Raw genomic sequence first — 10,792 nt, forward strand, 5'->3', positions numbered from 1 at the left:
GCCTCTGCCTTCGGCTCAGGTCATGATCTCAGGGTCCTGGGATTGAGCCCGGCATCTGGCTCCCTGCTCGGCAGGGAGCCTGCCTCTCTGTCTACTTATGATCTGTCAAATAAATAAATAAAATCTTAAAAAAAAAAGGAAAATATTAAAGTTATTCAAATCTAATAATGAACAAATTACAATTTTAAAAAACACCACTACTGCTTGGTTGAAAATTGTTTAAAACCTTTCATTCTCTTCTAGTCCAATTTCAAAATTATAATAAATAAATTCATTTTTATATTTTCACATTAAAAACAACAGTAAGTATCAGATATCTTATCCCGATTAAAGAGAAAGTCAATAAAATACATTCAAGCTTATACTTCTGGTAATACTTTTCTAACTCGTCTTTCTCAAAAAGCTACAGTTCACTAAGCAAATACATATTTAATAACCCTCCTGTGCTTATTAAAGCTTCAATTTCATTCTGATTTCCCTCTTGGGTTGTACACTAAGAGCAAGAACCACTATTTAAGTAATGATCGTTGTAAGACTCAAACATGAAAATCAGTAACAACATATTTAAATGTCAAACTAACTCGGACAAACAAAACAGTGTTTTTAGGTTTGAGAGTAGTTTGTTGTGTTTGTGTGTGCAGGGAGAGCGGTAGGGTGGTCAAAGACTCATAGGAACATGAGTAAATGTTCTTCGGGGGAAAAGATTCGTTGTCTATTAACAGGAAGAGCGTGGGCTTATATTAGCACTCGTTAAGTAATCGCGAGTAACCCCGGGATATATTATTTGATTCTGATGAGGTGAGCGCTTCCAGACTGCCCATTTTCAAAGCAGGAAATAATGGAGGTCAGATATAACTGCACATTGAACTGCCTTCACGGGATGACTGAGCCACAAAGACCAGACTTTTCAGTTCCCTGGGGAAGTACCTAAGAGAAAGATCAAAACACCCCGTACTCAGAATTTCTCAGAACATAAATTCCTGTTTCCACTTTGGAAGAAAATGCGGAAGAGTCTGGGAAGCACCTTCACTGGAAATGAAAAAGATTCCAAGATCGTTCGCTTTTTAATCAAAATCTTTAACAACCTCCTTCACAGACTGAAAGGCAAATTCGCCCGTCTCTCTGCAGCAAGAGGAGCCCAGCCGGCTCCACGGTTCCAGGTCTCCCCTGCCGGATAAAAAGGGGGAAAGTTGGGCTACCATCAGGGGCGGTGGAAGGCACGCCCCCCTCACCCAGGTCTCCTCGGAAACCAATTTCCTTCGCTTCTGCGAAATTTCGGGTCAGTCTGTAACGTGGCGGCGGCCGGGCCGGGCTGGGAGGGACGCAGGCCGGGAGCGCCCGGGACCAGAAAGCTCGGAGAGGCGCAGAGGCCCGCCCGCCCGCGAGATCGGCTCCCTTCCCCCGGGCCCGACTCCAGCCCTGCTACTCCCGCAGCCCGCCCGGCTCACCCCGGGCCTCCCGGGAGCCCCTTCCCCGCGCGCCGCTCCGGGGGCCGTTACCTTGGATGCCGGTCTGATGGGACATGGCGGCGGCCGCGGGCTCCCGGCTCCGGCGCTAAATGCTGAGAGCGGCCCCGGCCGGCGCCTCCAGGAAGTGGCAGCTCCTCCGCCGGCCGAGGCGCGTCATCAGCCTGCGACCCGCGGCCGCCCCGCCCAGCTAGGCCGACCGCGTCCTCGCGCGGCCCTGCCGCCCCCGCGTCCCCCTCCCCCGCGCGCTCCACGGAGGTTTGCGAATGCATCCCCACCCCCGGAGCTCTTCCCAAGCTGTCTCAGGGGGTCCCTGCCCTGGCACTTGCCTCCGCTTCTCCGGTCCCCACCCCCGTGAGACCCCGCAGAGCCCACAGGTTGGCCCTGCTCTTTGCTGCCTGCCCCCCAGCGACCCTGTCGACTTCGCCGTTCGCTGGTTCAGCGAAAAGATGCTCAAAAATGTAAATGACCATTTTACTGAACATGTATTTTCAATTTTAAAAAGATGTGCACAGTATCTTTCTTGGTTCACTCTTCCGGTAATCTATACAATATAAAAGGTCACTCCTTTCCTCGTTTTTTAAAATGAGGATTAATGTATAGGTGGTCGCCCATCAAAATATCCCACACTTTTAAATTAATCTCAGACTGTTAACTTTTCTTTTTTCAGTTGGGTCCATTAAGAAACCAAGTTTTCCTTTCTCTTCATTCCAAAAAGAGACAGACCTTAAAAGTGAGAAGGTTAGCTGATTTGAATACTCCTTTGGGGTCAATTTTATCCCTGAAAACTATGTTTGCCGCTGTACTTTAGAGTGGCCGTTTGTTCTTGAATTAAGTATTTATTCAGGATTCACTGGGATAAATTTGTAAGATAACAGCAGATATTATTAAAAATTCTTCCCCATTTCTGCTCTTAAGAACGTGTATTTTCCTCCTCTAAGGTAATTTTACACTTTTGTACTACTTTTCTACCACCCCTAGATTATAGTTCCCTAGATAGAAAACTGGGTCTTTTGTTTTTAGGGACTTGAACTCACGAATATACAAAATTACAATCTGCTTATCAACAAATACTTTCTTCAACCAATAATAGAAATGCAAGTTAACAAAGTCACTCTTCAGATACAATGTATTTTTTGCTAGCCATTAACTATCAGGCTTGCAATTGTTTTTCTCTGCCAGGATCACAGAAAAGAAGATTGCTATGTTCTGTTCCTTGTTATCTTAACTTTGTTTCTCAAACAGATCATCATACTATGGAACAAGTAGAATTTAGTCTGAGTTTTGTAACTTATTTGGATTTAAGAAATCTAGATAGAGTTTCGTTTTAACCAAATTCTTACTGACACAACAGTTCTTTCTGATTTTCCAGTTTTGATTGCTTTGTTGAGCAGAGAGAAAATTGCAGAGTTCATCTTCAATTTTTTGACTGATTCACATCTTGGTGACTGGGGAAAATTGCCTAAGAAGTTGGCACTGCTCAAAAGTACTGATAAGAAAAAAATAATGGTCCCATGTGTATGCTTAGAAAAGACTGTGATGTGACTAGTGCTAAAGAATAGGAAAGTACAGGTAAGTTGGATAGGACCACCCTGGAATGCAACAGAAAATGCTTATTTTTTGGCAGTACAGTAGTTTGACTACTGCAAGGGCCTTGGTGCATTGTTTTTCAAAACAGCAGAGTTCCTCTGTACAAAACAGGAAATCTGAGAAGGGAAAATATTTGCTAAGCTATAAAAAGCATAGCCAAAATGATAATTTTTCCTGCTCATCAGTGCTTCTACATATATTTAAATAATTTCCTCTATTTAGCTATTTCTATGTATGTGCAAAGAAAATGGATTTTTAATGCTTTCATAGGATGTTTTATGAAAATATTTCTTGCCCATATTGACTATACACTTAAATTTCACTAATTTATTATGTATGATGTTTATTTCAGATGGGGTTAAAGTTTGGCATTGTACTAACTTTGTAGAAATAATATATTGAATCTATACAGTGCTAGCGCTGCATATATTTCACCTAAGTAGGCAAACAGATTGTGGTAGAAATCCTGTTCCTTTGGTTAATCTATCTTGCTTACATCTTTAATTTGATTGCAGTCATGACTTCTTGCCTTAACTTTTTTAAAAATTGTAATCAAATATATATAACAAATCTTATCATCTTAACTATTTTTTAAGTGTGCAGTTCAGTAGTGGTCAATACATTCACCTTGTGCAACCAGTCTCTAGAACTCTTTTCATTTTACAGAATTGAACCTCTGTGTGCATTAAACAACCCCCTCTTTCAATACAGCCCCCAGGTCCTGGCAAGCACCATTCCACTTTCTGTCTTTATGATTTTGACTACTCTTAGTACCACATATAAATAGAATCATACAGCATTTGTGTGTGTGTATGTGTGTGTGTGTGTGTGTGTGTGTGTGTGACTAGCTTATTTCACTTAGCATAATGTCCTCAAGATCTATCCATGTTGTAGCATGGACAATTTCCTTCCTTTTTAAGTTTGAATAATATTTCATTGTATGTATATACATATCATATTTTGTTTATCTATTCATCTGTCAGTGGGCATCTGCATTGCTTCTACTTTTTGGCTATAATAAATAATACTTCCATGAACATGAGTGTGCAAACATGTATTTGAGTCCCTGCTTTCACTTCTTTGTGACATATTCCAGAAGTGGAATTGCTAGATTATGTGGTAATTCTGTTTTAGCATTTTTGACGAAACTCCGTATTATTTTCCCTAAGAGTTACACCACTTTACATTCCCACCAATAGTGTACAAGGGTTCCAGTTTCTCTACATCCTTGCCAACAATTGTCATTTTATGTTTTCACTTCATTTTCATTTATTTCATTTATTTTCATTTTCATTTATTTGTTGGGCATTTGTATATCTTTTTGGAGAAATGTCTAGTCAAGTTATTTGTCCATTTTAAAATTATGCTGTCTGTTGTTGAGTTGTAGGAGTACTTTATATATTCTAGATACTAACCCCTTATTGGATATATGATCTGCAAACATTTTTTCCCATTTTGTGGGTTTCTTTTTTTGAAAGATTTTATTTATTTATTCATGAGAGACAGAGTGGGGCGGGCAGAGGAGAAGCAGGGTCCATGTGGAGCAGGGAGCCCAATGATGTGGGACTTGATCCCAGGACCCTGGGATCATGACCTGAGTGGAAAGTAGATGCTTAATGGACTGAGCCATTAACCATTCTGTAGGTTTCTTTTTTATTTTGTTGATTGTATCCTTTGATGCACAGAAGTTTTTTGTGTTTTTTTTTTTAAGATTTTATTTATTTATTTGACAGAGAGACAGAGATCACAAGTAGGCAGAGGCAGGCAGAGAGAGAGGGGAAGCAGGCTCCCCACTGAGCAGAGAGCCCGGTTCAGGGCTGGATACCAGGACCCTGAGATCATGACCTGAGCTGAAGGCAGAGGCTTAACCCACTGAGCCACCCCGGTGCCCCTGAGCACAGAAGTTTTAAATTTTGATGTAGTCCAGTACATCTTTTTAAAAATATTTGTTGCTTTGTTCTCCCTTTAACTTTGGAATATCTTTGCTAATCTTCTGAATATCTTCTAATATCTTCTAACTTTTCTTCCCTAAGCTTTCACTGCTTTATAAATGTCATCTATACTTTCTATTTACACTTTCTCACCTCTCACTCCTTAAATCCATGGTTTCCAAAGTGTGCTGAGGTGCCCCAGCCACAGTGACAATGCCTGGGGGATACTGTAAATTTTTTTAGGGAAACACAATACTGCTTGCCATCTTTCTGACAACACAAAATATTGGCATGAGATAGTTCAGTTTTAACGTTAGATAGCTCTACATTCCTTTACATGGTGTCATATCTTTGAAAAGCTGGATTTCTAGTAGTTGCTGTGATAAAAGTCAACAAGGGGTTGAAAATCAATGAGGAACAGGAAATGACAGCAGCTGGTGTCAATCTAATACCAAATTTTAGGAAGTTGTGTAATGTGTGTTAGAAACATGCATCCCATTAGCAATTGTGATTATTTAAAACTAAAATCAGGGATGCCTGGGTGGCTCAGTTAGTTCAGTGTCTGGCTTTGGCTCAGGTGATGATCCTGAGGTCCTGGGATGGAACCCACCGTTGGGTTCTCTGCTCAGTGGGGAGCCTGCTCCTCTCTCTCCCTCTGCCCCTACCCCTCACTCTCTCTTCCTCAAATAAATAAATAAAATCTTTAAGAAAAAAAGACTAAAATCAAATATATTTTTTTTAATTTTTATGTATTACTTTTTCAAATAGCTACTAAGTTGCTAGTATGTAAATACTGAATGAGTTTTTTGGAATTAACTACTTAATAAACTGTTCAGTATTTCTTTTGACCTAGGAACACTAAGAAAAAAAAATTAGATACAAATGGACCCATAAACTAGGAAAGTTTGGGACCTTCTGCCTTACCACCTTTGCATGTGGCTTTATTCATATCACTATTGAAACTATTTTCCTTAAGATTACTTATTTATTTATTTGATGGACAGAGATCACAAGTAGGCAGAGAGGCAGGCAGAGAGAGAGGAGGAAGCAGGCTCCCCACTGAGCAGAGGGCCTGACGAGGGACTCGATCCAGGGACTCTGGGATTATGACCTGAGCGGAAGGCAGAGGCTTTAACCCACTGAGCCGCCCAGGTGCCCTGAAACTATTTTCTTGAATGTGACCAGTGTCATCCTTCTTAATAACAAAATCAATTACATTTATTCTCAGATGTTTTATTAGCTTCCTGTGGTTGCTGTAACAAATTAGCACAAATTGGGTAGCTTCAAGTAACAGAAATTTATTCCTTCACCAATCTGGAACCCAGAATCCAAAACCAGGTATCGGCATAGCTCCCAACCATTCAAAGGCTTTAGAGAAGTCTCTTTCCTTATCTCTTCCAGCTTCTGGTAGTTGTTGGAACTCCTTGACTTCTGACTGTATTGTTTCAATCTCTGCCTCTTATGCACTTACCAAATCTCAGTTATTGCCCAAGCTGATTCCTTAAAATCAGTCTCTCTCTCTCTCTCTATCTCTGTCTGTCTCTCTCTCTCACCACACATACTTCCCACTGGCTCTATTTCTCTGGAGAATCCTGACTAACGCCCTTTAACTCCGTCCTTTCTTCTTCACCTCACTTTGTTAATGTATGTAAAAAATGAAGTCCTCACATCTTTAGCAAACTAGCCCTCCTCTAGACGTCAGTGTCTCTCTTATATGATATCACCACTTAAAAGCAGGCCCTTCTAATCTGTCACAAAACTGCCTCCAGACCTGGGAGGACTTGCTTATATTAACCACATTTCTGGTGTCAGATGTAAAAGTAACATAAATGATGGTTAAAATACTTGATTTTAGAACCATGAGGTTCAACTCTTGTATATTCAATCTATACTCAGTAAATCACTCTTCTCAATTACTTAACAGAATTCAATGAAGTGGGGCGCCTGGGTGGCTCAGTGGATTAAGCCGCTTCCTTCGGCTCAGGTCATGATCTCAGGGTCCTGGGATCGAGTCCCGCATCGGGCTCTCTGCTCGGCAGGGAGCCTGCTTCCCTCTCTCTCTCTGCCTGCCTCTCCATCTACTTGTGATTTCTCTCTGTCAAATAAATAAATAAAATCTTTAAAAAAAATTCAATGAAGTATTAAATCGAGTAGGCAACTAATGTTCCTTAAAATAAATTATTTCATCTATCCAGTTCCCTCACTTTTGCCTGTTTCAAATCTTCCTATTCAGCTCTCTTTTCTTTCTCTCTTTCTCTCTTTCTTCCTTCTTTCCTTCCTTCCTTCTTTGCTCTCTGTCTCACTCTTTCTTTCTTTCCTAAATCTTACAGATTCAACTGGTTTTGCTTCTGAAAGCAAAACCCTCCTTTAGGTTTCCTTCTTTGGTCTTGTTACTCTACTCTTCTTACCTTACCTTGTATTATTTTCTCTTTTGGCCCCACATTGACAAATCCATACTCAATTGTCAAGTTCATTTCTTGAAATCCTTTTCTCACTGGCAAGTCCCCTGCATGCTGACTCTCAAAGCCTCCCCACTGCCTACAGAAATTTGGTCCAAGTGATGTGGAGAACAAAGGCAAAAGAAAAAAAAAATGAAACTTCCTTAAAATTAACAGCCCATTGACAAGTACTTGAGACAAGGGGAGTGACCTTCCTCAAGGAGCTTTAGCCCTCCTCTATGTTAATACTTTGCTAGAGGCAAAAGGCAACCTTAGCTTGACATTTGCCAGAGCTCCATGATCCTGTAAAAAATCCCTTTGGAAACTTCCTGTATCTCCATCACTCTAAAATATATGTTAGCAATTATATTGCAAGCAAATGGCCCATCGATATACATCTGAAGGGTCTCATGACTAAGGTTTGTTTTTTTGTTTTTGGCAGAGAGAGAGAGATCACAAGTAGGCAGAGCAACAGGCAGAGAGAAAGAAGGAATCAGGCTCCCTGCTGAGCAGAGAGCCCAATGGTAGGGCTTAATCCCAGGATCCGGAGATCATGACCTGAGCTGAAGGCAGAGACTTAACCAACTGAGCCATCCAGGTGCCTGCTCATGACTGAGCCACTTAGGCACCCCCTCATGACTAAGGTTTTACTAGAAAGTAGTAAATGACCTTTTCCTAACAATAGCTAGCTACTCCACGTCCTGGAAACCTTAGAAACTTACTACCTCCCAACTTGAAAGTACATACTATTACTACCCCAGTGCACCTCTTTCTGCCTACAGGCCTTATCCCTGTGTTTTAATAAAACCACCCCTTTTGGGTGCCTGGGTGGCTCAGTGGATTAAGCCGCTGCCTTCGGCTCAGGTCATGATCTTAGGGTCCTGGAATCGAGTCCCGCATTGGGCTCTCTGCTCAGCAGGGAGCCTGCTTCCCTCTCTCGCTCTCTCTGCCTGCCTCTTCTGTCTACGGTGATCTCTCTCTGTCAAATAAATAAATAAAATCTTTAAAAAAAAAAAAAACACCTCTTTTGCACTGGAGATGTCTTAAGAATTCTTCCTTGACTATGTTTATTCCTAAACCGCAACGTTTCACATCATAAACTCCTCAGCTTGGCACCCAAGACTCTCTGAAATGTCTTTCCCAATTGTGCCCAGTGCTTCAATCGAACTTACGCAATCACTCCTAAAAATGACACTAATACTGTCTTTATCATACCATTTTCCTAATTTGGAAGACAAATCTCATTCTCCTAGCTATATCCCCAGGTCTTTTTCTGTGGTCTCTGCTTTTCAATCTTGAAGCCATCCTTTGGAACCACACTAACTTCCATGAAGCCTTTCCTCAGCCTCAATTATATATGATATCTTATTTCTTCAAATACCATTAGTATTTTGTGTGTCTATTTTAGCACCCCATTACTCTTTCTTGTGGTCACAGATGTACATAAACTTATCCCAGTCATCATATCAGACTAGATAGTCCTTGATATCAGGGGCTTTTTTTCCCCTTCTTTTTGCATCTCATATGCATGTAGTACTCCTTCATTCATTTGTTCATTCATTCAAAACATTAAGTGTTCTGGAATTGGGGGTTTAATCATGATCATAGTGCTCTGAAAACATTTCTGGAATTTAAAAAGTCTTGATGATTTTGTTTTTCACGTGAAAATTGATGTTGTGAAGTCGCTCATCCTCTGTGAAACTGGGAAATGAGAGTACTGAATGGTTTTCCAAGAGTGCTTTTTTAAGTTACCAAATTGTATGATTCTTTGGTCATTAAAATGATGATATATTCACTCAGTAAAGCTACTGTTTGGGAATGCTGCTGATTTGTTTATGCAATTAAACTGAATTTCCTTTGAAGAATCTTCTTTAAAAAAAACTTTATTTTTATGGTAATTATGTTCTTAGAAGTGACTGCTCAAACACTTATTAAAATTGCATCCTCTAACCCTTGCCTCTTTCCTTAAAAATTAACTGATTTAACAGTGACACCTTACTTTTGGGCCTACCAACTGAAGTATTTTTATTTCCTATTATTTATATGTGCGCGTCCTTTGCTCCAGCCACAGATATTTGCCCACTTTTCCTCATCTGTTATGTCTCTGGTCAAAATTAAACATTTGTCAGAGCTGTCATAATAATATAACTTGTATGATGGTTTACAGTTTTCAGTGAATATATGTAGGTTTATTTGAGCACCAACACAATCTCATCTAAAAGGCTGAATGAAATATTAATCAGGTTTTTTATTTTTTAATTCTCAGAGATTTGGAAATTGAGGCATAGAGAGGGGAAGTCAACAAGTTTCAGGGCTACGACAAGTGTTTGTAAGAGACAGAAACCATTTAAGACAATGTATGCACATAACAGGATTTATTATAAGGGTACAGAAAAACTCGGGCACCTGGGTGGCTCAGTTGGTTAAGCAACTGCCTTCAGCTCAGGTCATGATCCTAGAGTCTTGGGATTGAGTCCCATGTCAGGCTTCCAGCTCCATGGGGAGTCTGTTTCTCCCTCTGACTGTCTCCCCTCTCCTGCTATCTCTCGCACTCTCTCTCAAATAAATAAAGAAAATCATTAAAAAAAAAAAAAAGAAAGAAAGAAAGAAAGAAAAGAAAAGAAAAGAAAAGAAAAAGAAACTCACAGATCCCAGGGCCCTGACATCATTTTTGCTTCCCTCTTTCTCTCTTCCTTTCTGAATGGGATCTTCCTACCTGTACAGTCAAATGGCAGAATGCGGCCACCATACACGTCCCAAAGTGACAGTCACAGTTGTAGCCATTTGTGGAGATTCAGTAATTGTGTGTAAGTCTGAGTTCCAAATTCCTAGGAGAGCATGTGATGTACCCCGCTGGCTCACATGTCAAATCATCTTTTTTTTTTTTTTTAAGATTTTATTTATTTATTTGACAGACAGAGACCACAAGTAGGCTGAGAGGCAGGCAGAGAGAGAGGTGGAAGCAGGCTCCCTGCTGAGCAAAGAGCCCGACGCGGGGCTCAATCCCAAGACCCTGGGATCATGGCCTGAGCCAAAGGCTTTAACCCACTGAGCCACCCAGGCGCCCCTCAAATCATCTTTGATGGAAATGGCTGGTTCACCCAATATGCACACTGCCCCAACAATGAAAGACAATAGCCACTGGAGGGAGATGGATCTTGGGTGTGGGAAACAGGCTTAGATTTCCTACTTTTTACAGTTTGGTGGAACTGGTTCTTAGAACCTAAGTTGTAAGTCACTAACTCTAGCATACAGAGAGGCAGTTAAATAACGTAAATGAATGAAGCTGACAGGTGGGGATGGTGTCATCCAGAAAGAGCATAGGCTCCGTCTAAAGAGAGCTGCTACTACTCAACTGTAGCTTACA

General features: G+C 40.8%; 1 protein-coding gene across 2 annotated transcripts in view; it reads right to left on the bottom strand.

Moving 5' to 3' along the window:
- TWF1 (twinfilin actin binding protein 1) overlaps window positions 1–1,723 on the bottom strand; it is a 37,311-nt gene extending 35,588 nt beyond the window's left edge. Inside the window, exon 1 of one of the 2 annotated variants that reach the window (XM_082742283.1) lies at window positions 1,500–1,571. In XM_082742283.1, coding sequence (XP_082598409.1) covers window positions 1,500–1,524 — 25 coding nt within the window. In that variant the 5' untranslated portion in view covers window positions 1,525–1,571. Of the gene's footprint in view, window positions 1–1,499 lie in introns of both variants that reach the window. The other variant, XM_082742284.1, reaches the window with a different exon arrangement.
- Window positions 1,724–10,792: the final 9,069 nt, after the last annotated feature.

This window comes from Mustela nivalis (genome assembly GCF_964662115.1).
Source record: "Mustela nivalis genome assembly, chromosome: 7".
In the NCBI taxonomy this organism is placed as follows: Eukaryota; Metazoa; Chordata; class Mammalia; order Carnivora; family Mustelidae; genus Mustela; species Mustela nivalis.